This window comes from Dermochelys coriacea, chromosome 12 (genome assembly GCF_009764565.3).
Source record: "Dermochelys coriacea isolate rDerCor1 chromosome 12, rDerCor1.pri.v4, whole genome shotgun sequence".
In the NCBI taxonomy this organism is placed as follows: Eukaryota; Metazoa; Chordata; order Testudines; family Dermochelyidae; genus Dermochelys; species Dermochelys coriacea.
In genome coordinates, this window is record NC_050079.1 from 31,248,649 (window position 1) to 31,276,295 (window position 27,647).

Genomic DNA, 27,647 nt, shown 5'->3' on the forward strand with positions numbered 1-27,647 from the left:
TAACAAAACATGAATATCACAGAGGACAGCAGTAACTATTTAGTATATAGTTTAAATATATTTAGTTTTTTGTGAAAAGCATCAGACAAGAGACCATCAAAACACACTGAGGCAGAATCATTGGGCAGAAAAGTATGGTTGTTTTACTGGTGACATGAGATGGGCCACTCATTTGCCAAATGTCTTAATCCTAGAATCCCAAACCTTGTGTTTTACTCTGGCAAGGTTGTATTTCTTCATTAGCTTTTCCCAAGGTGCAGAAAATTCCAGAGGATGTCAAAGTACATCGGTTTTTATCATAACACAAAATCTTTCAGATCTGAATGGCAGCATGCTGCTGCTGGGGGTTTTCTGAACCCTATTACAGTTGCACATGTCTCTAGGCAAAACAGAGGAAGGAGTTGTCATTGGCAAGTAAAATGTATGAAATGTCTTATTGTTCAAATGATCAGTCATAGTCGTGAAAATATTTTCTAAGGACTTTGCTATTTCCCATGATAGGTGTCAAATAAATGACAAAAAAAGGCAGATTACTTCTTTTATTATATACTTTTTCTGCTTTTAAGGGGTGCTTTGTGCGTATGGGTAAAAATCGTATCTTTTGAAATATATGCTGAAACAACAAATCATACCACAATTATTGTAGAAATTAATACTCATTGTGCACTTCCAGCAGCTTTATGCTTAATAGGTGCTGCCTGTAAATGTTTATAAAAAAAAATAATTCGGGTTTGAAAAAAAAATGTGCTTGTCCATTTGAAAGTGGAAAACTGTCCCAGGTGAGTGCCTAAAACAACAGAGTAAAGTTTACCAGACTCTGGACACTTTCCTTGGTGCTGCCTGTAACCTGCTGGGCAGTAGAGAGAAAAGCTTCTCCTCCTCCATGCCTGAGGTTGCAGGGATGAAAGACAAAAAGATAGCTTAGCAGTGGTGGTTAGATTCCTGATTGCAATAGGATTTGAGGGCAGGAAATAGAGAGAGGGCAAAGCTCCTTTTTCTTCCCAACAGTCAGAAAGGAAGGAAAACTGCAAAGTTATATAGGTGCTGAGCTCAGACCAATGTGAAAGTTGGGAGGGCTCACATCAGCGTCCAAGGAGAGTGGTCAGGTGGGAAGTCTAGTTTTCCTACCGCAACTCCAGTGCTCACGTTTTCAAAAGCTAGGAGAGTGAGAAATACTAAAAGTGGCGAGTAGAGACATACTGGCTTGCAGAGGCTTCCATTCAGAATAGTAACATGCATTTTGGGTTTCATAGCTGTGCCTGGACACAGGAACTGGACCTAAGATAACATTTTTTCAGGTCACAGTTTGGTTTGAAATGCTGTCCTATGGAGGCATATTAGGGCGGAGTGGAGAGCTGACATTTGTTCTAGTTTGTCCCAATACCCTAAGTGTAGTACTTGCTGTGAGAAAGAGAGTTGTAACTGATGCCAGGTTATAACCCTGTCCAGTGTGGTGGATAATGATGCCTGAATATTGGAAATGTCCCTCACATGACTCCAGTAAAAGGAAGCCAGACATACTGGTATGCTTGGACGATAAAACCTTTCTTGTGAAATGGTGCAAACTGGTGAAATCTGAGGCATACCTCAAAGTCTGGAATATCAGTTTATCAGCCTCAGTGGTCTTGAGTACAGAGACTCTTGATCTGAATTTAATAATATGCCCTACTTCAAGAAGTTGGTGAACAGAGGTGGAATCCTGGTTGCTGCTTTGGGTTTCTGCAGGAGTCTGGGGAATCAGGGTCTCTGGAGCCAATATGGAGTGACTAAGCTGCTTTAACTCAGTTCTTCCATAACTTCTTTGAGAAGTTCAGGAGGAATGGTGGAGGAGGGAAGGTGGATGTTCAGGGACTGAATTGGTCAAAGGAGAAGGTATCCACAGTAGTAAGTCGAAACAAAAAAACTTGACTTGCCTTGACCTTTATTTTTTTTAAAGTTACTTCTCTAAACATTTCAAATGACACAGTGTGTGTGTGGTGAGGGCAGGGGAATTCCTAAGCCCCAGTATTTCTAACATCACATAGGATGTTTACAGTATGTAAAATAGCTGCGTATATGAGACATGGCATGTTGACAAATTAAACTCTATCCCAGTTCTCTTATTTCAAATCTAACCCCATGTTGTAGTTTAAGGTGAAATCTCACATTTAGATTATTTTTGTAGGAGTTCTGAGGGTGGGATAGGTGTGAGAGAGGCCAACAGCAGGGTACATTGCACATGTTATATGAATTATTTCCTGTTTTTTTTTTAAGGCAGAACCTGCCTTCCTTGTTCAGATGTTGACCTTTTAGTTTTTATATGTAGAAGAGCAAGCCCCCCATAAAGAGGAGAACTAGGCCTGCCTGCTGATCTGTTGACATCTATCTAACATCTATGCTCTTATATCAGAGCAGATACTCTTTCCCAGATTTAAAAAAATAACCAGTAATATCAGTATTTTTCCCTTCCTTCACAGGTAGAAGGACTATGTTACTTGATGAGATTTGCTGGCTTTTTATGTATGTCCATTGTTATGCGAGAGGAATGTACTGGCAGGAAAAAAACAAGACAAAAGGATGAGTTTTACATTTAGTTGTGAATGCAGTCAGATATTGGTTACTCTTTTTTTTTTTTTTTTTTTTAAAGAAAGTTCTGGATTCACAGAAGTGCTGAATAATGTGGGGGAGAGGACTGAGTTGTACGGGCCTGTTCAGATGAAGTTTCTGGAGGCAGATGGACAATTGCCCATAATGGCCTTGGAGTTTGAGCTGAGGGAAGGAGCTAAACTATTTCAGTCCATTCCCATTCACCCTTGCAGCCTCTTGTAGGTGGGGAAGGAGTATTTGTTGATCAACAGTTTTAAAATGCTTCAAAGAGGTACAGCAGGATAAAAGTGGATGTATTTCTCCTGTCTGTGGATAAGAGGAGATCATCCATCTGGTCTACTGGTGCTGTCTGTGTAGCTTGCCTTGCAGTGAAGCCTGTCTGACAGGCAACTGGAATATAGGAACCTGACAGATGGCTATTGGAGGCTATTTTTTGCTGTCTTCTCAATCAGCTTCCTTAGAAAAGGAAAGTCAGACATTAAGCAGTAGTTTATGAAAACACCATCATCAAGCGATGGTTTCTTTAGTACCAGTCAGACTATTCCATGTTTTAAGATGGTTAATAGATACCCTCATGCGTTCATTGAGACTCTGTTAGTGGGAACTCTAGGTGTTCTCTGCTGTCCCACCATGTAAGAAAGACTAATATCAGAGTCACAACTGGTGTCTCAGATTGCCTTCATTATTACCATGATTTCTGTTTGTGTAACTGGGCTGAATTTCAAAAAGATGAGCATTGCTGTAGGCTTAGCTTGGTTCTAGTCTTAGCTTCATGGACCACAAGGAACAATAAGCTATCTTGGATTTGGTGAACTTTCTGAGAAATAAGATGCTTTTTCACAGCAAGAGGTGCCCAGTTTCCGGGGTTTATTGGAACAAGTCTGGGTTTAAAGTTATGTGACAGAAAAGTTCTGTGGGTTGTGACTTTGCTTTCTCTATAGCAGAGGAGAAGTCCCATCTCTCTGCATCCATTTGTGGCTGTGACATAGGTCTACAGTTGCTTATGGGACTTAGGGGATATGGCAAAGCCTTTTCTGTTGAATTTCTGTATAATTCCAAACAGTATGAACTTTCCAAATCACTTGAGAAGCTCCCCAGATGGTGTGATATTCTGCTTCATGGGAAGATTTGAGAATTATTCCCTTTGCATAACGGTCTAGTTAACTGTTTCATTGTGTTTTAAATGGGAGAACACTAAAGCCAAAAACTGCATTGACATGTTGGTGTTTATTTAACCTCCTAATGCATGGGTACATTTGTTGGAAAATATTATTCTTCCATTTGCAAATCTCCAGTAATTAATTACCTTGAAAGTAGCTACTGCTACAAGGCCAGTTCACAAGACTGTTGGCAGATCATAGTTTTGCATCATATGCTAACAAATTGATTGATAAATTTTATAACTAATTGATTTATAGAGATGACTTAATTTCCATATCTCATTCATTTATTAACATATTCTGTATATTTTCAAACAGTGCACAGTTTCTATTTGGATTACTTTATTTCTTCTAATAGTAGATTCAGCAAAGCACATATGATCTGAATAACTTGTCCAAGTGCAAGAGTTAGTGACTTGTCATGGATATGTGCAGTGCAGAAGACTGGAGATATTTTCAAGGCATTAATAGAAAAAATACCCTTGCTAATCAGAGCACTTTTTACAGTACCGAATTCTAATTACTCATCAGCATAGAGAGAGGTTTTTTTACAATCACAGTACTGCTTGCAGTTAAAACATTACATTCTTGGATCTGCTTTGCTGGGGATAGTAAGAAACAGTGACATTGTACTGTGGTAGAGCAGCTTATATGCTGGTTCCAATATATACTTAAATTGTAATGGTAGAATGCATTAGCTCATTTGGTGCAGTGTAAGTCACTAGCTGAAGACATTTTAAGGAGACATAAGGGTAAATTTTCAAAACACTGTACAAGGTTTTAGCTGTATGGTGCTTACAGAAATGTCAAATAGGAGTCATACAGTTAGAAAGCTGCCTCATAATGTTAACACTAGGCATAAACATAAACAGAAAATCCTGCCTTGCTGCTGACTTTTTTTGTTGCTATTTACCTGTACCTTTAATGAATAATAGTAGCAGGCTGCTTTAAATGCAGAAGATTATTTTATAGGGGTCATAACCAAGGCTAATGGAGACTGCCCTAGTTTCTTAATAAACTGGTGAAATCAAGGTCAAAGTCCTGCTATCCACTAAAACTATTTCAGTCATAAAGCAAGGCTTTAGTATCAGATGTGTGGTGTGAATTGTCATGTAGCCTGAACATTTAGATACTGTACAATGAGATGTTCAGTGATAAAAAGCACTGCACCTTGGAAACTAGAATCTGCCCTTGGTGGTTGAAATTCATGATTGTATGAGGGCGGTTACATGGCTAATGTGAAATAAGTAGGTGATCTTTGTTCAGTTCTTATTGGCTAGATGTCCACATCACAAAAAACTACCATCTCACTTGACATTTATTGGCCCCTTGTTATCAGTCTCACGAGAGAGACCAGTAACTTAATGGACTTGGATCCTGAACTATCCTCTCAGTCCAAAAAGTGGTCCTTCCAGAATAGAAATGAGGCTCTGTAGCCATCTCTGCTAATGCTGCCCTCTGGGTAAAGAGGACTTCATTTTCCAGGACTGTAAGTCTTGCATCATTTACAAACACTAAAATTAACTAAAAATAAAAATAGTCTGCTAGTAACCATTTAGCTAGGGGATTTGATTAAAGTGTTTCTATTTTTTATTATTTGTATATTTTTGTACAGATAAAACTAATTCTTGTGAGAGAATACTGCAGAGATTCATAATTTTAGGGACTCTCTTGAATCTTAATTACTTTTAGTAAAAAATAAAAAGCTTTTAGTAAAAGATGTTATTTCAAAAATAAAAAAAACCTCATTAAAAAGGGGCAGGGTTTTTTATAAAACTCAATTAAATGCCTTTAGAATTAAAAATTCACAGTATTTTATAGTTTCATATTCTGGAATCCTGTTTTTTAATTAATTGAGCTGACAGGTTTAGGTAGAGGGTACATATTTTGCCTCTGGTAGTTATTGTATAATTAGCATTAATGAAGGATAATAAAATGTGGTTAGGTAGAATATAGTCCAGGTTCATATGTGGGCTCATTGTGTCTTATTGTGTTCTCTTACATCAGTTTGTGTCGTTTTATGCAGTTTTCATTTGCCTTATAAATTTAAAGGCCAACTGAAAGTAACAATGAGGGATATTCTTTTTATTGTCATTGGTATATTGAGAATTCACAATGCAGTGTCTTGTCATAAACTCATTGCCAAGTACAAACTACAAAATTTATATTAATATATCTCACAAAGTAGCTTTTTATTTTTGAGGAAAAAAGATGTCTTGTATCTAGGACACTAATTCATAAATTAAATCCTCAGATAAATATGAAAAAGTGAGATAATGCATATTCACAATGTAAGCAGAAACTAAATGAAGCACTGTCCCTTGATTTTTTTATATGCTGAAGATCTGCAAAAATTAATGAAGGTTGGTTAATAGTGTATCTATGATAAATGTATACTAGGCTAACCCCTGCCCCTTGTGCCCAGCAGGTGCATACTAGAAAGGGAGTGTGTATGTGGAGATGTTTAACAGGCCATCCACTGCATTAAATAGAGGTTTGGGATGCCTGACAGGGGAGAGGCATGGGTGTGGCCAGTGAGTCCATGGTTAGAGAGCTGGAAGGGACAGTAGCCTTTATAAGGGAAGCACAATAAGCACAGGAAGAACTATAGCCTGTGCGTTGGAGTAGTGGTGCTCCTGAGCAGTTTTGTGGGTGCTCTACACTCTGGGAGGGGGACCCTTCACTCTGACACTGATGAAACTCCACTATGTCATGTCAGCCAACTTGCAGTTAGTGGCAAATGACAGGGTTTGATTCATTGCCTATTAGTAATTCCAAATGGTTAAAAATGCCTTATGTAAATCAAACCTATAATTATGAAAGAACTGCATGAAGATCAATAATTTTTAATAGTTAAGTGCTTAGTGTTTCCTGTTTAGTTTTTATTTGTACATTTCAATGGATTTTTTGCATATCTCTTTTGTGACCTGCTTTCCTGTCTTTCACTTGGTCAGGATGTGTGTGCACATCTGAGGGCAGCATTTGACCTGTAATATAGAGCTACATATTTCAAGATGAGGGACCTTTGAATCAATAGCAGACGCACACTGGTGACATACCATGGTTTCCTCTGTTTACATACTGCAGCACAGTTCTAAATTGTATTATACTGCTGTCTAAAAAGACATGTATATATCTTATCTGCAAATGCATTTTTACAGAAGCATCACATAAACTTTGAGGTGATATAGAGGCATCTAACACTTCACAAGATGCATTCTCCGAAGGCTTGTGACTTTTGTATTCCTTTTGGAAAGCACAACATGCACCCTTATTTTTTTCGCAAAAAGAAAAGGAGTATTTGTGGCACCTTAGAGACTAACAAATTTATTAGAGCATAAGCTTTCGTGAGCTACAGCTCACTTCATCGGATGCATTTGGTGGAATGCATCCGATGAAGTGAGCTGTAGCTCACGAAAGCTTATGCTCTAATAAATTTGTTAGTCTCTAAGGTGCCACAAGTACTCCTTTTCTTTTTGCGAATACAGACTAACACGGCTGCTACTCTGAAACCTCATTTTTTTGTGAGTTCAAAATAAAATGACGACAGACATGAATACTGGCATTGTGCGCGAGTATTGTGCAGTTGCAATTCAGGAGTGGGGCACATTATGCCTACAAAAGGAAGGTTGCCCTTTTGAAAATATGGTCCTATGTTTCTGTGAAGGAACTCTGGGTTGGTCATCCTTTGTTCCTTCCAACTATTCCTACTGTGTGGAGTGGGATGGCACAGGTGAAACACAGGCAGACTTTGACCCAGGATGCTTGAACAGAAACATAGAGCCACATTTTCTAAAATGCAGCCTCCCTTTTGCATACTTCGAATATCCACAATTTATTTTGCTAGTGTAAAATGTGGGAGTAAATTTAATGGGAAGGTTGCACCTGCCAAAAAAAAAAGCAGAAGCTCCGCCCATTAGAAAATGTACTTCAGAAAGCTTCCACGTGTTTCAATATTCTCCTCTAAAGGTTTCTGTGAAGCTTCTGTAAGAATGAACCTAAAGATAAAAATATGGGATTGTTGACTACTGATCAGTCATCATTCATTACTATTTCAGAACTGTGCCATAGTGAACTGTTTCTGGGTTTCTAGTTGAAATTTATTTTTAAGTAAAGGTTTTTATCTATCTATCTATCTATCTATCTATCTATCCTCATTGATGATAACATTCTCAGTATTATCATATGTAACTGATGTCTCACCCCTTTTTTTAATTTCCCAAAAAGTCTTTTAGATAATTAGGCTGTTATTGAAGATGGGATTTTCAACAGTGCTTAAAAGGTGCTCAGTGCCTAATTACCTTAGGCTTGTTTGGAAATCCAAGTCTTAATTTTTGACATTTCTCCTAGGATTGTCTCTGTTGAACCCCAATACTGGAACACATGTGCCCTGCTGCTGCAGCCTTGGAACCACCTAGAAAAGTTGTGATTGTTGACTTGTGCACTTGTCCTCTCATGGTACATAAGTAAGCATGGCCCACAGCCATCCCATCAGCAGGCAGTGGGTACTTGAAACAGAAGACAAACGAACCATTCTTCTGTTTCCCCTATACTTGCACTTTGTTCTATTTTAAATTATACATTTTGGGGTTGGTTAGCTGTTTGTAAAAATTAGTACTTTTTTTGGCTTGACTTCGCCTATTTGGCAGTTAAATACGTGACATGGCTGAGAGATAAAAAGTTAAGGAGTACTTGTGGCACCTTAGAGACTAAGAAATTTATTAGAGCATAAGCTTTCGTGAGCTACAGCTCACTTCATCGGATAAGCTCACGAAAGCTTATGCTCTAATAAATTTGTTAGTCTCTAAGGTGCCACAAGTACTCCTTTTCTTTTTGCGAATACAGACTAACACGGCTGCTACTCTGAAACCAGATAAAAAGTTGGGTTTTACAAGGTGTCAGGTCTGCAGTACTTAAATGTCCATAATGTCTGTGCATGAAGGTGACTTGCATGGAGACTGCAATCTTTACTCTTTGGGCACATTAAGACCAAGAATATAGGGTAGAATTCCTACGGTTAGAGGAATTATGTCTTGCAGATTGAGCCTGTCCCCTACTTTGGAGGCTTAATGTTATCTGGAGGATCTGTCGAATGTATCTATGCATGTCCACTATTTTTCCGTCCATTCCAAACCCTTTGTGTTGATGGTGGACCTGGAGATGCAAAGTATTTGAGCACCAGTTGTTCAGTTACCTTTGTTTTGTTCCTTTGTTTTTTCCAGTGGACGTTCTGAAATGACAAGAAGAGAAATCACAACAGTACATTTAATTACATCTAATTCTTTGTACTTTTTTATTCACTTGATTTGATTTCATTTTTTAATGTCGGCAAATCTTGTTGATTATTCAGGCCGCTTCATGTGCTGATCTGCAATGCTGCTGTTTTTGCTGCTCCGTGGTCCTTGACAGAAGATGACCTAGAGGCCACCTTCCAGGTGAATCACTTGGGGCATTTTTACCTTGTCCAACTTCTTGAAGACGTTCTACGCCGCTCATCTCCAGCAAGAGTTGTGATGGTTTCATCAGAATCACACAGGTTGGTTAAAATCAGAATATGTTCTTGATTTATCTCTGATTGGCCCTTTCTGCAATCCTTGGGATGAAACTATCACAGTGGAAATACCAAACTTTAAAATAAAAATACCAATCCTAAAGTGCTTACTCTTGCTTGAGCAATTCTTTTTGAAGTCAGTAGGATTACTCCTATACAGGATCTGTCCCTGAGATTCTGTATGCATACAAGTTTCATAATACTGCATAGGTTGATCTTGGTCACTCTTTGTATGAATGCAGATTTTTCACTGCACTGCAGGCCACTCATTGATTTTTACTTGGAGATGGAATAATAATTGATTAAATCTGAATGGCATGACCTTTATTGATTTGTCATTCAACAACTTCAACATCTTACCAAGAAGAATGTGTAGTTATTCTAGCAGGAGAAACAATGCAATTAAAGACTGCTGGATTAAATCCAATTGTTTTATAATGAGAAATTAGGGAATTCAATGCAGACATTAGCTCTATAATTGTAGGAAGGGAAGTTTGTTAGTTAGGCTATATTAGAAATCTGGCTGTGCCTCTTTTGGTTAAATTTTCAGTTAAGGTATCAGATGGCCCTTCTCTCCGATTACCTTTAGGAGTGCAATTTGGCAAAAAGCACAATATGAAATTTCAGACAAGTTTGCAATGATTTTAGAACATTTTTAATAACTGAAGAGAAGGAAGTTTTTAAAAAGACAAAACAGTTAATACCTGAAGTAGATTATGGCCCAGATTTTAAAGGTAGTTAGGCATTGCTGCATTTAACGTTGCAACAACTAATTGATTTAGACACCTAAATCTCTCTTTCAAAAGAGATTTAGGCAATAAGGAATCTAAATCCCACCTATAGTCAATGGTATTTTGGTACAGCAATGCTTCTAAATACCTTTAAAAATCTGGGCCTCAGGGTCCAATTCTGAATTCTTTCTGCATCCAAAGCACATGCTGCTTCAGATTTAGTTCAGAATGTGCAGGGATTGCAGGATTATTAGGCCCATCATGGACCTGCTTTAAAACATTATTGTTGATTTCTATTTCACTTTTTGCATGGTTGAGATTTAGCAAGGCAAGAGGAAAAATGTGCAACTACTTTATTTATTTATTTAATTTCTGCACTGTTTTAAGAGACCCAGAATGAAGCTTATTTTTTTAATCATGTTTCCATAGAATGTAACCCTGGAGACCCGGTAGAGAGAGACCAGCCAAGGGTCAGGCTGAAATCTTTATCACTTCCAAACAGAGGGGCTTATGGTATAAATGACACACGGAAGATAGATTTACTTTTACCATTTTAAATTTATGATGGCTGAAATGAAAGGAAGCAATAGAAAATGCCGGTAATAATCCTCCCTGGTGTTAAGACATGAAACATCTAGTAATTAGGTGGTAACAAAATCTGGACATCCTTATCTTTGCAAATCACACCAGGTTTGTGAAAGCAAGTTGCAGAGTCCTGTTAGGAGTGAGGGAGGCTACTGTGGGGCAGGCAAGATAGCTCTAGAAATAAATCTGCCAACTCCAATCACTTGCCAGATGTGGAGGGCACAGTGGGATATATATAAATGAGCTGTTGTTTAATGGCAGATTATGTTGAATTGTCAGCTGCTTGTTTCCCTTTGTATGCTTGTATCTCAAATAGTATTTTAAATGACATCTTTGTTTTTTTTTTTCCCCCTTAAGTGCTATGTGGATCTAGAGCTCATATCTTTACACAGCTTTATCTTTGTTTTGAAAAATAAGATTATTTTAAAGTGCTCGTTGCTAACTGACTGAGATGAGCCAAGTTTTAGGAAACCTATCAAAAAATAAGTTGCTGTGCATGTCAGAATATAATTACTAATCCAACCTATTGCTTTTCTATTTTAGGGGTTCATTTCTTGTGTCTTAAATCATATTTAAACATTTAAAATAATCATTAAATGGCTGTTTTTTCTAACTGTTCAGTGACAATAAGCTTATGAGGAGGGCTAGTTTAGAGAGCAGGTCTTAATACTGGTAGTACTTTCTAACTTACTTGAGAACGCTGAGCCTTAAACCGTGTTGTAAAACAGAAGTGTTGGTATCTAATTACTTCCATAAACCATGGCTGAATCTTTTTGTTGGAATCAAGACTCCCTGTTAGGGGGAAAATAAAGTCCTATGTTTGCAGAAATTATTATGCTAGACTGCTCTAAGGCAAAACATTTATTTGCCTCTCAGGTCTTTTGCTCTATTTTATTTACTTATCTGGATTCAGTGCAAATGAATTGAGTTTAAAGTCATTTTTTGTGTAGTTGAAGTACATTGTACGAAAATACAAATAATAAGTAAATTGACTTTCTTCCTATCTTTTTATTTCTGTATAATTAATTTGATTGTCCATCAAAGTGAATGGAGTTGCTGACATAAGACTGACTCACAGATTGGACTAAAAACGTGTCACTACATTACTATTGTGTTGATGACAGACACAAAACACCGTATTTGTTTAATGACAGGTTTCAGAGTAGCAGCCATGTTAGTCTGTATTTGCAAAAAGAAAAGGAGGACTTGTGGCACCTTAGAGACTAACAAATTTATTTGAGCATAAGCTTTCGTGAGCTACAGCTCACTTCATTGGTGCATCCGATGCTCTCGAAAGCTTATGCGCAAATAAATTTGTTAGTCTCTAAGGTGCCACAAGTCCTCCTTTTCTTTTCTTTTTGTATTTGTATAATATACTTCGGTGTTTTAGAGAGCTACTAAGGGCTTGATTAGCAAAGTCTGCCACCCTTATTCATGTTGAGTAATAATTTACTCCTGGATTAGCCCCGTTGATTTCAGAATTGTGCCCTAAATGAATGTGAAAATTATGAGAGAGAAATTTTATTACTTGAGATCAAATGAGGGACTGGTTCTGAAAGGGACAAAGCATTGTCAGCTCCTATTGACTTTGGAACCTTGTAGGCTTTTTATTTGTGTATTTTACTGTTTTTTGCCCCGAAATAAGTTTAAAAAACCCCAACAAACACAAACAAACCAGTTTTCAGAGTAGCAGCCGTGTTAGTCTGTATTCGCAAAAAGAAAAGGAGTACTTGTGGCACCTTAGAGACTAACAAATTTATTAGAGCATAAGCTTTCGTGAGCTACAGCTCACTTCATCGGATGCATTTGGTGGAAAAAACAGAGGAGAGATTTATATACACACACACAGAGAACATGAAACAATGGGTTTATCATACACACTGTAAGGAGAGTGATCACTTAAGATAAGCCATCACCAACAGCAGGGGGGGGAAGGAGGAAAACCTTTCATGGTGACAAGCAGGTAGGCTAATTCCAGCAGTTAACAAGAATATCAGAGGAACAGTGGGGGGTGGGGTGGGAGGGAGAAATACCATGGGGAAATAGTTTTACTTTGTGTAATGACTCATCCATTCCCAGTCTCTATTCAAGCCTAAGTTAATTGTATCTAGTTTGCAAATTAATTCCAATTCAGCAGTCTCTAGTTGGAGTCTGTTTTTGAAGCTTTTTTGTTGAAGTATAGCCACTCTTAGGTCTGTGATCGAGTGACCAGAGAGATTGAAGTGTTCTCCAACTGGTTTTTGAATGTTATAATTCTTGACGTCTGATTTGTGTCCATTCATTCTTTTACGTAGAGACTGTCCAGTTTGGCCAATGTACATGGCAGAGGGGCATTGCTGGCACATGATGGCATATATCACATTGGTAGATGCGCAGGTGAACGAGCCTCTGATAGTGTGGCTGATGTGATTAGGCCCTATGATGGTATCCCCTGAATAGATATGTGGACAGAGTTGGCAACGGGCTTTGTTGCAAGGATAGGTTCCTGGGTTAGTGGTTCTGTTGTGTGGTGTGTGGTTGCTGGTGAGTATTTGCTTCAGATTGGGGGGCTGTCTGTAAGCAAGGACTGGCCTGTCTCCCAAGATCTGTGAGAGTGATGGGTCGTCCTTCAGGATAGGTTGTAGATCCTTGATGATGCATTGGAGAGGTTTTAGTTGGGGGCTGAAGGTGATGGCTAGTGGCGTTCTGTTGTTTTCTTTGTTGGGCCTGTCCTGTAGTAGGCGACTTCTGGGTACTCTTCTGGCTCTGTCAATCTGTTTCTTCACTTCAGCAGGTGGGTACTGTCAATCGCTTTATTTGGAATGTATAATGCAAAATCAGGAAAGGCATTTTAAAATATTTTTTTATAATGTATACTACAGTTATGTTTGTCCCTCATTTCCCCAGCTGATTCTGAAAGCTTCTACATATTGAAGTGAGTTTGCTAGATCCCACCCTTTTTTTGTTTTTAAAGCAGCACTCTTGTGTGGAGCATAGTTTTGCAACTATCAGTGATATTTATTTCTCAGCACTAATATGTACTGGTAATTTAATAAACCAAAAATGTAAGGATGGATAGAGAACTATCTAGAAAGTAATGATTTTCATGCAAGTGTCTTTAGTAAATTCACTATTTTGTTGTTATTAAAAAAGAGAGAACCAAACAAACAGCTGGTGTTTAATGACTCTGTCAGACCCAATTAAAAAATATCAACTAGTTACTTTGATTTGTGTTCAATCATGTCATGGGTATACTTAAAAACATTATAGTCTGCCAGAACTCATTTTGGCTTTGTTTACATTTATCTTTAAACGTATAAGACATTGATGGCAAGTTACCAAGGTTATAACCACTTTATAATCATCAATTTTTAATCTAAAAAGAGTCTAAGAGGCAGCAAGAATCATCTGTAGTTACTTGGACACTTAAACTAAAATATGCAGTACTTGAGCATTAGATTAAAATAATCTAGGAAAAAATGGTTAAGAATGAACACTGTATTACTCTTCTTTGAAAAGCAGAAATCTTTTATTCTAAATTATTTAAATGTATGTTAATCATGTGAGTCTTGAAAAACAAAACTAAAAAGCTGGTTTTGTTCCTGTTCCTGCAAAAGAATGTAGTTCATATAGTATAAACCATGGCTGTTAAATAACCTATCTTTTGCTTCTGATGTGAATTTATTTAATAATTTTACTCCCATATAACATTAAGTTCTTTTTGATGACCACAAAGAATTTTTTTTAGATTTTAAGAAACTGCTAAGCAAGTTACATGTTGGTTGCAGTCCAAATTCTGCTGTCATTTGCAGCAGCACAACCTTTGTGACTTCCAAGGAGTTGTGCTGTTTTAAATGAGAGCAGAATTTGGCCCAGAATGTCTAAAGCACGTGTACTGTTTTTTAGATTTTCAGAAATTAAAGATTCCTCAGGAAAGCTTGACTTCAGCCTGCTTTCTCCATCTAAGAAAGAGTTCTGGGCTATTGTGGCCTACAACCGTTCCAAGCTTTGCAATATATTGTTCTCCAATGAGCTAAACCGCCACCTTTCTCCCCACGGGGTGACTTCTAATGCAGTGCATCCTGGAAATATGATCTACTCATCCCTTCATCGCAACTGGTGGGTGTATACGCTGCTGTTTACCTTGGCTCGGCCTTTCACCAAATCCATGGTAAGTGAATGCCTTGCAGCATTTTACACATCTTCAGTTTTTAAATCATGGGACTGGAGTTATAAAAATCCAGATGTACATATTTGCTTTAACCTTTTGCCTCTTTTTTTTTTTAATGCAAGCACGGTTTTAATAGTGATCATGCTGTCAACCCTGTGAGCTGTAGTAAAGGGTCCTAAAACCATTTCATATGCACTTTGTCAATCTAAAGTAATACATAGAATGTTGTAATGCCTGATTTCCATTGCCCTGTTAATGGGTAGCTGCACATATTAGGGGTGGAATGCTGTGGGGTTAGTGATGTGCTTCAACACATATTTAAAGAATTTAAAAAGTTGTTTTGAATTTTCAATTAAGTGCATGCTCAGGTACATTTGGTTTGTAAATAGATGAATATGTAGGTGCTGTGATTAAAGAACCTTGCTAATGGCATCATTGATAGTTGAAGGAAAGCATTTTCAGTGTACACCTTTCTTTTTCAGAGGCTTATAGCTTCCTGGTGAATATCATCTTCCTTATCCTTATTCTTAATCCAAAGGCAGTGGTTTCCTTTTTTTTTTTTTAACCAGGAGTGTGTGTGTGTGTGTGTGTGTGTGTGTGTGCATGCGTGCGTGCCCGCCCGCACATGCTACTGGTTGTTTGGTACATTGACTTATATACCCTGGCTAGTATATATTTATATAAATTATATATAACGCATAGTAATAATATGTGTTAGCCACACTATTATGTTTATAAAAATATTATAACAGTGATTTAGCCTAAAATAGCCTATACCATAATCCTGTTCACTTATAGTAAATATCCCATAACACCTTGCACCTGCTGAAGTAAGCATTTGGCACAAGCAGATTGGAAACCTGTCAAAATCAAGATACATTCATTCTATGTCTTAGTACAATCTAGGGAAGAATCTTCACCTATCCAAAACAAAGATAAGGAAGAAACAGAACAACAATGGAACTGGAATATACCAATGGGTTGGTTTTCAGTTAATGTAAAGAAATGTGTAACTTGTAAAATCATATAGATAATACCAGCTGAAATGTATAACTTGGGCAGCACACTTGTATAAGGTGAATGTAATGTTACTGCATGGGACAGCTCTTTGTAGACTTATATCATATAGCATCTTTTTCCTGTACCATATTAATAAACCTGTCAGACATTGGTTATTTGGTCTCTTCAGTATATTGCATAATGAAGCAAAGTGTTGTCAAGAAATTAACTGTACAGTTTATCGACAGATAGAATTACACAAGGCCATTTTTTTAAAATATCTGAGCATGGAAAATATTGACTGTTAAGACATTTTCAAACATGTCTTTTTGTGTTGGGATAACCCCCAAAGTTGCCTGAATTTAAAACATACCACTCAATGGAGAGAAGACCCTTGGATTCATTCGAAGAAATTTGTTGAGAGATAAAGTTGTAAGTACCCAATGCATGGGGTGTGTCCAGGGATTTGCCGTTTGAGGAGCTAGATAGCCAATATAGTAGTCTCAGGTTCCTCCTGCCCCCAAAGTCACTGATATATCATTTTAGAGAACAGTTTCTGCAGCCTTTTTACATATTTTCAGACAAACTGTATTACAAATGAATTAACAATTACAATATTTCAGTACCCCCCCCCATAGAATGATGAGTTAGCTAACAGAACCTCAAGGCTTGAAAGGATTAAAAGTAAAACATTAAAAATGGGTCTATTTACTGTTTGATTCCCTACAATGGGCCCTTTCCAATGCACACTGAGGTCAATGGGAGTCTTGTCATTGACTCTAGTGAACATTGGATTGGGTCTGTTACGCAAAGAAGGTTAACTAGGCCTTTTGTGCCTACCACTAGCATTCTTCTTTATTAAGAGATTACAGTGCTGTCAAATGGGGGTGTTAACGCCTCTTCCTCCAGTTCTTCAACTCAGCTATTTCTAAACTATCCAGATTGGTTTGTTGGGCTCAGGATGACTTTAACTTTGCTGAGAATTGCCTGCTTTTGAACCTTATTAACTGTGTCTCATCATTTACGCACTGAGAGGGAATGATATTCCCAAAGAGGAAAAAAAAATGGCTCCATCCTGTTTGAGACCCAGCATTTGGGCTGTGGAAAGAAGGTATCTATACCCATACTGAGTCGAGCCTATCTTGGTGGTAGTTCAGCCCCATCTTGGGCCCTCTCATAATAGACAAAGTGATGGATGCCAGTGGTTGTGAGGTTGCACAACTCATTGTCTCTCTGAGCCAGTGAAACAGACAAACTGAATTATTTTCATTTGAAAAGAAGCAGGGAAGGAGAGGACAGGAGTGTGGTATCATCCCTGAATAGCTCATCAATAATATTGCCCCCAGTAGTTTGTCAGATTAATGGCTGAGTCGCATGCTGAATCTGTGTAATTATGTACAAGAAAGGGTCCTGATTGCATGTTTACTTAGTCCAGTTTTGCAGTGGTGTAATTCAATTGTCTTAAATGGAATTCATCCTAATTTACATAGGTGCAAGTAAGTAGAGAATCAGGCCCAAAACATATAAAAGGATTTTCTCTGTAAGTGGCCTGTAGGCCAAAATTTCAGAGATATCTCCAACAGTAGGGCCAGATTCAAGTGATGTCTGAACCAGCCTTCACTTGGGACAACAGAACTGAGCATACACCTGCTCTTACAGTTTGGCATGCTAACTGTTGCACAGACAATCAGAATAATCTCTCAGTTCTGTGTGCAGGTTGCAGAATTTGTATGTGCAAAACGCATGTTCCAGTGGGGCTGGTCCATGAACACTATCAGCTGTTGAGGCCGGTGTTGGAATCCTTCAACCACAAATGCAGTAGTCAGTATATCAAAATTATGCATGTACATGTGAGCTGCTTGTACAAAATCCAGCCCCTGGAGCATGTGCTTAGATAGGGTAAATGTCCTTCTTATCCACAAGCGTTACTAGAGTATGGTTGGTGTGTCAGGTAATGGTATCAGTTTACAGAAAAAAGATGCAGCTCCTGGGATCTATCATGAATATAACATAGTTTTATTTACTTTGATGAGCCCTTTGTATTTGTGTTTTGTTTGTGTGGCTCAGATAACCTCATCCTTTTCTATTTTAAATTGTAAAATGCTAATTAGGAATTATTTTATCATTGTATCCCTTCTTTTGATGATAGTCTCATATGTTTGTTTATGGCTGGTGTGTAAAAGAGAGTTAGAACATTGACTAGACAACCATCCCTAAAGCAAGCCATATTGCTTCAATCAGTTCTTTGTGTGTGTTTCTTTTAATCAACTGAAGCTTTACACTGAATGCATCCGATGAAGTGAGCTGTAGCTCATGAAAGCTTATGCTCAAATAAATTTGTTAGTCTCTAAGGTGCCACAAGTACTCCTTTTCTTTTTGCGAATACAAACTAACACGGCTGCTACTCTGAAACCTGAGGCTTTAGAGGTGCTATTGTGATGGTCCTGGATGAGGGCAGATCTCATTATTACAGCTTAGTGTGACAAATCCTGCCCAAAACCTCATGAGTGCTACCACTGCCAAACTTGGGATTTGAACCTGGGGACCCACAGAAAATGTGCATCCCTTTCACAATGTGCAGCCCAGCTATGCTGTACTTCTAGTTCAGCCATGGGGAGGGATTTTTTGTTGTAGAAATTAAATGTTGCCCCTAGAAGCATGCTCTACTCCTTACCCACATTGAGAGTTTGTGTTAGGACCTCACAGTTTACTCCTCCTGTCACTAAGTTGGAGTAGACTTTCTGGAGCAGCTCCACTTTCACTCTATGGTTTGGATACAGGAGTCTTCTCCCCATTCCTATTGCAGATGTCCCCAGGCCTAGACTTGTGTTTTGGGCTGGGTACTGGGTTTGTCTGAGTTTGAGGCTGCAGTTACTATGGGCATAGACCATATGTTCATAGTTTGTTGCATATATGTAACATCCAAAAATGGTTAGCACAGTGAGGCCCTGACTGGGGCCTTTTGGTGCTATTACAATAGAAACAGTTAATAATAATCATTTTTCATTTTATCTCACAAAACAAAGTTTTAGTAGAGAAGCATTGAGAATGGTGGATAACATGGTAGGGCTCAAAGGCCCAACTTTTTGGAAAGCTAGTCTTTAAATTTTCACTTCTAATGTATCCACAATAATACATTCCTCCAATTTGCTAAACTGGTTACTACTAATTACTGAGAGCTTTTCGTTTTCATTTTTGTCACGTTTATTTTTGTGACAATGTCCTAATGGCATTTTTAAATTGTCTACTTAAATTACACATCTTATAAATTATACCAGTTTACCAGCTGGTCAGATGTTTCGTTTTGGTTCCAAATAGTGGGCAAAGGTATATCTTGTGTGTTTTTAAAAATGCCCCTTTTTTTTTTTAGTGGTTAAGTTCATAAATGTGGTGTTGCTCCAATCTGAATGTGAGAGTGTATGATTCCTTCAGAGATGAATGTTGCCACATACTGTATATCTCCATTCTTGGGAGAGGTCATGTGGCCTCTTGCATGTGGCAATGAGAATATTCTGCATGACAGAATTTAGTACAAGGAAACATTGCCTATAGACCTCTAGTTTTAGCTGATTCCCTGAAGCACTGAAGAGAAGTGTTCTAATATAAACCTTTCTTTATTTGCTGTTACTTGCTGTGATTATAGTGACTTTAGTTACAGTAATTAGGCCACTCTTCATGGAGTCAGGCTATTTTAAGTACCTGTTTTAAGCAATAGTGTTACAGATGTCTGTCTATACTACTGGATATTCTTAAGTAACTTTCTTAAACTTGCTCTTTCTTTGAAATCTTAGGCTTTTGCCCATAAACCATTTTAATTATTGCTGTAAATAGATTATCATACTGAAAGCAATGCAACTCCACCCCATCCAAGCCTCTTTTATGGCTGCCTACAGTGGAGTAATGTGTGATATACTGTATCAGTGGTGGTCATAGTGATTCACAGGAAGTTTGCAGGTGTTCTGCTGCTGAAACTTGTTAACATGGTGATTCCAAAAGATGTTTATACTATTTAGACTAGTGAAAATTGAACTTGGATTCTTTCCCTCCACCCCCTACTTTTCCCAAACCAAGACTCATTGAAATTAGTTAAAACGGATGTCCATGCTTGTTTTTGGTTTTTTTTTTTGTGGTAGATAGTAATATTAGCAGCAGCTCTGTCCTGTTTTGTTTATTTACTGCTTCTGTTATTGTAGCAAGCAGAAGCCATAATCAGGACCAGGTCCCTATTTTGCTTGACATTATACAATCGTACAGTAAAAGGTAGGCCTTGCCTTGGAGAGCTTACAGTCTACTTCAAGACAAAGTGCAACAAGTGGATGTTACAAACAAATGGAAGTATTGGAGAAGGGATTCTGAAGTAATAGTGGTAGAAAATACATGTTTACATAGACTAGGTATGCGTCCAGCTGGCTTGATCTATGTCTTTAAAAAATAAATTATAAAACAAAATATACACAAGGTTATTAAGTTGACTTTAAAATGACATGGCTAAATAGTCTCTCATGTTTTTTATTTATGTAAATCTGTCATTCAAAACCCTTTCTGACTTCTTGCTAGACACTTGTATAATTAAAATTCAATACATTTATCATAAGATTTAAATTTTGATACAGAATATATTAACTAGTGTCACCACGTATGATCTTGTCAGTGTACAGTGGCATATAAAAATAGAAGCAGAGTGCTATTATCACACTCTTGCTATAGTCTTACATAGAACCAAATATTTTTGTTGGCAGGTAATAGAGAAGAAAGAATATCATGTGTTAGGGTTTCAAGAGCTTAACAGATGTTTCAGTGAACTACGTTTTCAAATCCTTTTACATGAAAAAAGGAATAGAATTTGTAGTTCTGAGATGATTGGGTTACGTTTCCTGTTGCAATGCAAAGCCAGCCATCGTAGTAGAGTTTTAACAGATGTGCTACTCCCTTTTTAATGGATGGGAATAAAACACTGGTCTTTTGCAGAGTTATAAATTATAGCTAGAAAAGCACCAAGATGTCAATGTCTTAACCTAACCTAGCCATAGCAGGGTAATTCTGCCCTTGAATAACCTGCCAGAGATTTATAGTTTCAAAATTTTTAAATTTCTAAGAGGTCAATAGATGTACAGTCTATGTTTTTTCTTGGAAAATATTAACATTTTAGAATGGGGATTTCACTATTAAATTATGTGCTATGGAGAAATATAAGGAGTGCATTTTATCTACAACCACATCTCAGCTCTGGACATCAGAAGTGTAGTTGAGGCATCAAATGTTTTGGTTTCATGTCTGATACTACCTCAAGGCTTTCATTCAAATATTAAGCATTTAGTTTATTCGATAATTTGTGTAAAGAATTTAAAATTTCTGTTTGTGTTGCTTAGTTGGCACTCTTCCCCAAGCTGAAAGGTCCTGAGTTCAAATGTCAGATAATGATTTGAACCTTTAATGTTTCCATGGTTTCTTTTAAAGAATCTGGAATAATATTTATATTCTGGTCAACATTCCCTCTTAAAATAAATAGAATTTATTGTTCAAAGGTCCGTGTAACTGTTGTTAATTTCATGATGGTTGCCCTGAATTACTGAACAATTTGCCCTGAAATATGGATATAAAATCTCAAGACAAGTCATTGCATGAGAGGGATGTTTATCAGACTAGTATTTGGCCATTAGTAGCTGTATAGCTCATGCCTGAAAAGCACGTTGAGGTGTCTTGAGTATGAAGAACAGTAGGTAATTCCTTTTGAAAAGAACACTACACCTTAGAGTCTGACCTTAGCATTATTTCCTGCTGAGTCCTTAGTTTAAGAACATGATGTTAGAGGGGAAAGGGAGTAAAGCTGGACTGAGGACCTATGGGGGATTAGCACTGATGTAAAGCTGCAGGGTGTATGGCTCCTTTTGAAGAGAATTCGTAGGAGTCTGGGTTTTGTTTTTTGGGTCTTTTTTACATAATTGCATTAAACATAAACAGGAACTAAATGTTGAACTGCAGATTCCAGCTCACCAGCTGATAGGGTGGTGGTGGCTGTATCTCCACTTTTGTCCAGTTGTAACCCTTACTAAATGCAAATGCATTTGTTTACCTGCCTGCATAATAGTAATAGCTACCCAGCACACAGGGTAAATGGAACCTGTAGAGCTCAAACTGTGGAGGGGAAGGAAAGAAGGCAGGGGAGTGTTCTGATTTGAGAGTACTGGGATGAGGCAGGGATCCGAGGTGGATCATCTCTCAAGCATAGAGACACAATTTCTCTCTCCATTTAAAATTTCTGGACACTACTAATAAACCAAAGTACAATTTAAGTTAAAGAAAAGCTATGTGTATTTGACTTCTATTTTTTTAAATACAAAAGAATTTAAAGTATTTTCACAAAGTAGTGAAACTTACGGAAAATTGGGGTTTAAAACCAATGCATTTCCTGATGACTTTAATGGGAAAAGAGTTTCTTGCTGGCCTGAGTTTTATTTATTTATTTGATTATTTATACATACTACTTGTGCGTTAGAAACAAGATGGCATGGTCTGCGCAGTAGTCTCAAACATCAGCAGCCTGTGAAAAATTAAAACTTGAAGTGGTAGTTCCAAAATAAAATTTAATACGCATGCTGTTAAAGGTACACCTACATGTTTGGGAACTAAGTATCCTACATGTCTGAGAGTTAAGTTGTTCTATTCTTTTCCATTAAAATAAGAGTAATACTTGGTATGGGGAGCAAATGCTCTCCCTGCCCTATCCCTCTGCTATAAGAATGGAGGGCCTTGATGGAAACAGAGCCATTCAGTTCAATACCACTGCATACGGGGGCAGGGATAGATTCCAGAAGCCTTTGTGCCATGCAACTCAGCTCTGCAGCAGTCTAAATGTGTGGGTGTTGAACAGTCCAGCAGATCCATCACTTCTGCCTACTGAGGAATGCATGGCAACCATGACAGCAATCACAGCCCAGAAGTTTCAATCTCTTCTGTAAAGCAGCTCTGCTGCTGTTGATGTCCTCAGGGAGATGTTTCCTTTTACCCTCTTCCTCCCAAGATCCTGGGGAACTCTAAAGTGCCCAGCCCAGCTTCTTGGACTTTGAGCTGGGGGCAGCAGTTGGCAGATCAGCTAATTAAAGGCCTGGAACAAACGTGCAAAAATTAAATAATTTTGATATTGTATACCATAATGATATTGTATACCATTGTAAACCATAATGATTGTACTCTAAGTAATTATACTATATCTTGAAACTGAGTAGCATATTTTCAGCATTTCATTCTAGAAAAACCTCCTTATATGAAACAGCTATATATTTGTGGAAGGTCTGCATGCACTTCAGTAATTTTCCATAATAAGGTTTAAATTTCCCATGTTGCAACTTCACATTCAGCCCAACAGCCCACCTGCTCTTCTGTTGCCTCCTCTTAATCTGAGATTTGTAGATGATTGCCCTCAGAGTTGTTAATCAGTACAAGGGAATATTGATTATTATTTTCTTTTATTACTTCAGGTTTTTAAATCAGCTAGAAACAAAGCTCCTGATTGAGCAGCAGCCTCCTCCCTTCCCCCAAAGAAAAAACCTTTGTTGGTTTAAGGTGTATTACAAATGAAATAATGAGCATTTAACAAAGATTTTCAAAATAATCCTTTTTATTTTCACCTTCTGATATGATTTATCTGTAACTTCTTTCTTGCCTGAAATTCCCAGACTCCATGTCTTTTCTCAGTTTGCTCAATTATTTACTTGCTTTCCAGTTCTAATATCTGTCTTTTGGTCTCCTCACCCTTCAAGATTTCACATGTCTTTCTTTTGTTCTTCATTCTTTCTCTTTTGCTCATCTCTATCTCCATATCTCAGCTGTGGCTACATTGCCATGGCCTTGTCAGATCTCTTAAATAGCATTGGTCCGATCACTGTGTGAATGGGAGGCTTCCAAGGAAGAAAAGAATCTGGGCAGCACAGTTGTATTTAGGTGCTCAGGTACCATAGTGAGGGGCATAACAACCTGAATAAAACAGAATTTATTATTCCCCAATTTTGCTTTGTTCCTACTCACTTTTGGTCTTTGGATGTCACCACGGTGTGTTATTTACAAAGAAAAGGAGTACTTGTGGCACCTTAGAGACTAACAAATTTATTTTAGCATAAACTTTCGTGAGCTACAGCTCACTTCATTGGATGCATTCAGTGGAAAATACAGTGGGGAGATGATATATATACACAGAGAACATGAAACAATGGGTGTTATCATACACGCTGTAAAGAGAGTGATCACTTAAGATGAGCTATACCAGCAGGAGGAGGGGGAGGAAGAAAACCTTTTGTAGTGATAATCCAGGTGGGCCATTTCCAGCAGTTGACAAGAATGTCTGAGGAACAATCGTATTCACCAAAAAAGAAAAGGAGTACTTGTGGCACCTTAGAGACTAACCAATTTATTTGAGCATAAGCTTGCATCATGCATCCCATGAAGTGAGCTGTAGCTCACGAAAGCTTATGCTCAAATAAATTGGTTAGTCTCTAAGGTGCCACAAGTACCCCTTTTCTTTTTGCTCTTTTTAAGACTTCTGAAAGAATGCTTCATGCCTCATCCCTTTCAGATTTTGGACAGCACTTCAGATTCTTAAACCTTGAGTCGAGTACTGTAGCTATTTTTAGAAATCTCACATGGTACCTTCTTGTGTTTTGTCAAATCTACAGTAAAAGTGTTCCTAAAATGAACATGTGCTGGGTCATCATCCAAGACTGCTGTAACATGAAATATATGGCAGAATGCAGACAAAACAGAACAGGAGACATACAATTCTTTCCCAAGAAGTTCAGTTACAAATCTAATTAGTGCATTATTTTTTTAACGCGCATCATCAGCATGGAAGCATGTCCTCTGGAAAGGTGCCCGAAGCATGAAGGGGCATATGAATGTCTAGCATACCTGGCGTAAATACCTGGGAACGCCTGTTCTCACTTTCAGGTGACATTGTAAATAAGAAGCAGGCAGCAGTATTTCCCATAAATGTAAACAAATTCATTTGTGTAGCGATTGGTTGAAGAAGAAGTAGGACTGAGTGGACTTGTAAAGTTTTACATTGTTTTGTTTTTTAGTGCAGTTATGAACAAAAGAAATCTACATTTGTAAGTTACATTTTCACGATAAAGCAATTGCACTACAGTACTTGTATGAGGTGAATTGAAAATACTATTTCTTTTGTTTATTTTTACAATGCAAATATTTGTAATAAAATAGCACTGTACACTTTGTATTCTGTGTTGTAATAGAAATCAATATATTTGAAAATGTAGAAAAACATCCAAAATATTTAATAAATTTCAATTGGTATTTGATTGTTTAACAGTGCAATTAATCGTAATTAATTTTTTAATCATGATTTTTTTTAAAGTTAATCGCATGAGTTAACTGTGATTAATCGACAGCCCTAATTAGGATATGCTCATCTGCCCATTAGGATGTTTCATTGCCACTCTATTCTCTAGTCCATAGTGAAAATCCTCATATCATACATCTTTGCAGAAGAAGATATAAACAAAAAGAATGTAAGACGTGGGAAGTGTTGTTACAGGTTTTAGAGTAGCAGCCGTGTTAGTCTGTATTCGCAAAAAAAAAATTTGTTAGTCTCTAAGGTGCCACAAGTACTCCTTTTCTTTTTGGGAAGTGTTGTGTTAGTCAAAGATGTGTTCACTCCTGCAAATAGCAGGTGCTGTGTGTATACTCACAGGACACAGTTCTAAGGGAATCTGGTACATAGACCAAAAATGTGCTAAATACAAAAGGTTACAGGATTCGTAATGGTCAATAAAGCAAAGGGAAGGGATCGCCATTCTTTGGATGAAAGGTCACCTCTTAAAACCAAATAAAGCCAGGTGATTCCAACAATCCCAAAGCTGTTTTGGTGCTCAGCCTTCCAGATACAGGCAACTTTTTCAGACTAGAAATGGGTTAATACTCTGCAAACTTAAAGAGACTTAGTCACTTCCAGGTCAAGCCTGAACAGGAGGTACGGCTGGGTTTTACTGAAAAATTAGTATATGAAATATTCCTTTGTCTCCCAACCAAACAGATTGGGAGAGTCAGACCATCTTGCCCAAATTTTAAACTACTGCTATTTTGGGGCCTCCTACAAAGATTACTTGTAATCCAGTCCACTGAAATAAAATTTATCATATTAAGTTAACTAGTCACTCCCTCCCTTAAAAAATAGTAGAATCAATATTCTCACTGCACACAAGAATAGCACATTCTTTAGGGCAACCGCCAAATACCAGGTTATTACTGAAACTGAAATGTCACTTATCAAAATGACACTATCCCATATATTAAAGCTTCCTTTAGTAATAGTTAGGAGCAGGACAGCCCAGTCTTGCATGGCATCTCTTTGTATCTGCTCCTGCTCCATGATTCAAGGACAGAGCCAGTCTGATCAGACACTCTGTTATTAAACAGGTTTTGCCTAATCTTATGGCTGTCATACTTTGCACTCTTCCCCTGAAGAGCAATGGCAACTCAACTACCCTTAATGGACATTGAAGTGGGCAGACAAATGTATTACATAAACACAGGGATTGTTATCTATTTCTTTACAATATTGCCTTTGCAAGTAGACTGGACTACAGGTATTGAAGGGTATGTGCTGTTTAGGAAAGATAGAAACAAAGGTAAAGGGGGTGGAGTAGCATTGTATATCAACGATGAGTTAGAATGTAAAGAAATAAGAAGCGATGCAATGGATAAGACAGAGTCTGTCTGGGCAAAAATTACATTGGGGAAGAAAACTAGTAAAGCCTCTCCTACGATAGTGCTTGGGGTGTGCTATAGACCTCCGGGATCTAATTTGGTTATGGATAGAGCCCTTTTTAATGTTTTTAATCAAGTAAATACTAATGGAAACTGCGTGATCATGGGAGACTTTAACTTCCCAGATATAGACTGGAGGACCAGTGCTAGTAATAATAATAGGTCTCAGATTTTCCTAGATGCGATAGCTGATGGATTCCTTCATCAAGTAGTTGCTGAACCGACTAGAGGGGATGCCAATTTAGATTTAATTTTGGTGAGTAGCGAGGACCTCATAGAAGAAATGGTTGTAGGGGACAATCTTGGCTCAAGTGATCATGAGCTAATTCAGTTCAAACTAAATGGAAGGATTAACAAAAATAAATCTGCAACTAGGGTTTTTGATTTCAAAGGGCTGACTTTCAAAAATTAAGGAAATTAGTTAGGGAAGTGGATTGGACTGAAGAACTTATGGATCTAAAGGCAGTTGAGGCCTGGGATTACTTTAATCAAAACTGCAGAAGCTATCGGAAGCCTGTATCCCAAGAAAGGGGAAAAAATTCATAGGAAGGAGTTGTAGACCAAGCTGGATGAGCAAGCATCTTAGAGAGGTGATTATGAAAGAAGCAGAAAGCATACAGGAGTGGAAGATGGGAGGGATCAGCAAGGAAAGCTACCTAGTTGAGGTCAGAAGATGTAGGGATAAAGTCAGAGAGGCTAAAAGTCGAGTAGAGTTGGACCTTGCAAAGGAATTAAAACCATAGTAAAAGGTTCTATAGCCATATAAATAAGAAGAAACTAAGAAGGAAGAAGTGGGGCCGCTTAACACTGAGGATGGAGCGGAGGTTAAAGATAATCTAGGCATGGCCCAATATCTAAACAAATACTTTGCCTCAGTCTTTAATAAGGCTAAAGAGGATCTTGGGGACAATGGTAGCATGACAAATGGGAAGGAGGATATAGAGGTAGAAGCGAAACTGAAACAGCTTAATGGGACTAAATCGGGGGGCCCAGATAATCTTCATCCAAGAATATTAAAGGAATTGGCACCTGAATTGCAAGCCCATTAGCAAGAATTTTTAATGAATCTGTAACTCAGGAATAGTACCGAATGATTGGAGAATTGC

At 37.8% G+C, this 27,647-nt stretch overlaps 1 protein-coding gene across 12 annotated transcripts in view; it reads left to right on the forward strand.

Moving 5' to 3' along the window:
* The window catches only part of WWOX (WW domain containing oxidoreductase), a 690,060-nt gene that overhangs the window by 171,902 nt on the left and 490,511 nt on the right, over nucleotides 1-27,647 (forward strand). For 7 of the 12 annotated variants that reach the window (XR_006275137.1, XR_006275135.1, XM_038368509.2 and 4 more), the window contains exons 7-8: nucleotides 9,097-9,282; nucleotides 14,499-14,763. Coding sequence is in view for 10 of the 12 variants with exons in the window: in XM_038368509.2 (XP_038224437.1) it covers nucleotides 9,097-9,282; nucleotides 14,499-14,763 (451 nt within the window). In the remaining 2 variants the exon portion in view is untranslated. Of the gene's footprint in view, nucleotides 1-9,096; nucleotides 9,283-14,498; nucleotides 14,764-15,245; nucleotides 15,511-15,561; nucleotides 15,580-15,659; nucleotides 15,939-19,955; nucleotides 23,204-23,240; nucleotides 23,846-27,647 lie in introns of those variants that run through there. The other 5 variants (XM_043495033.1, XM_038368512.2, XM_043495035.1 and 2 more) reach the window with 5 other exon arrangements.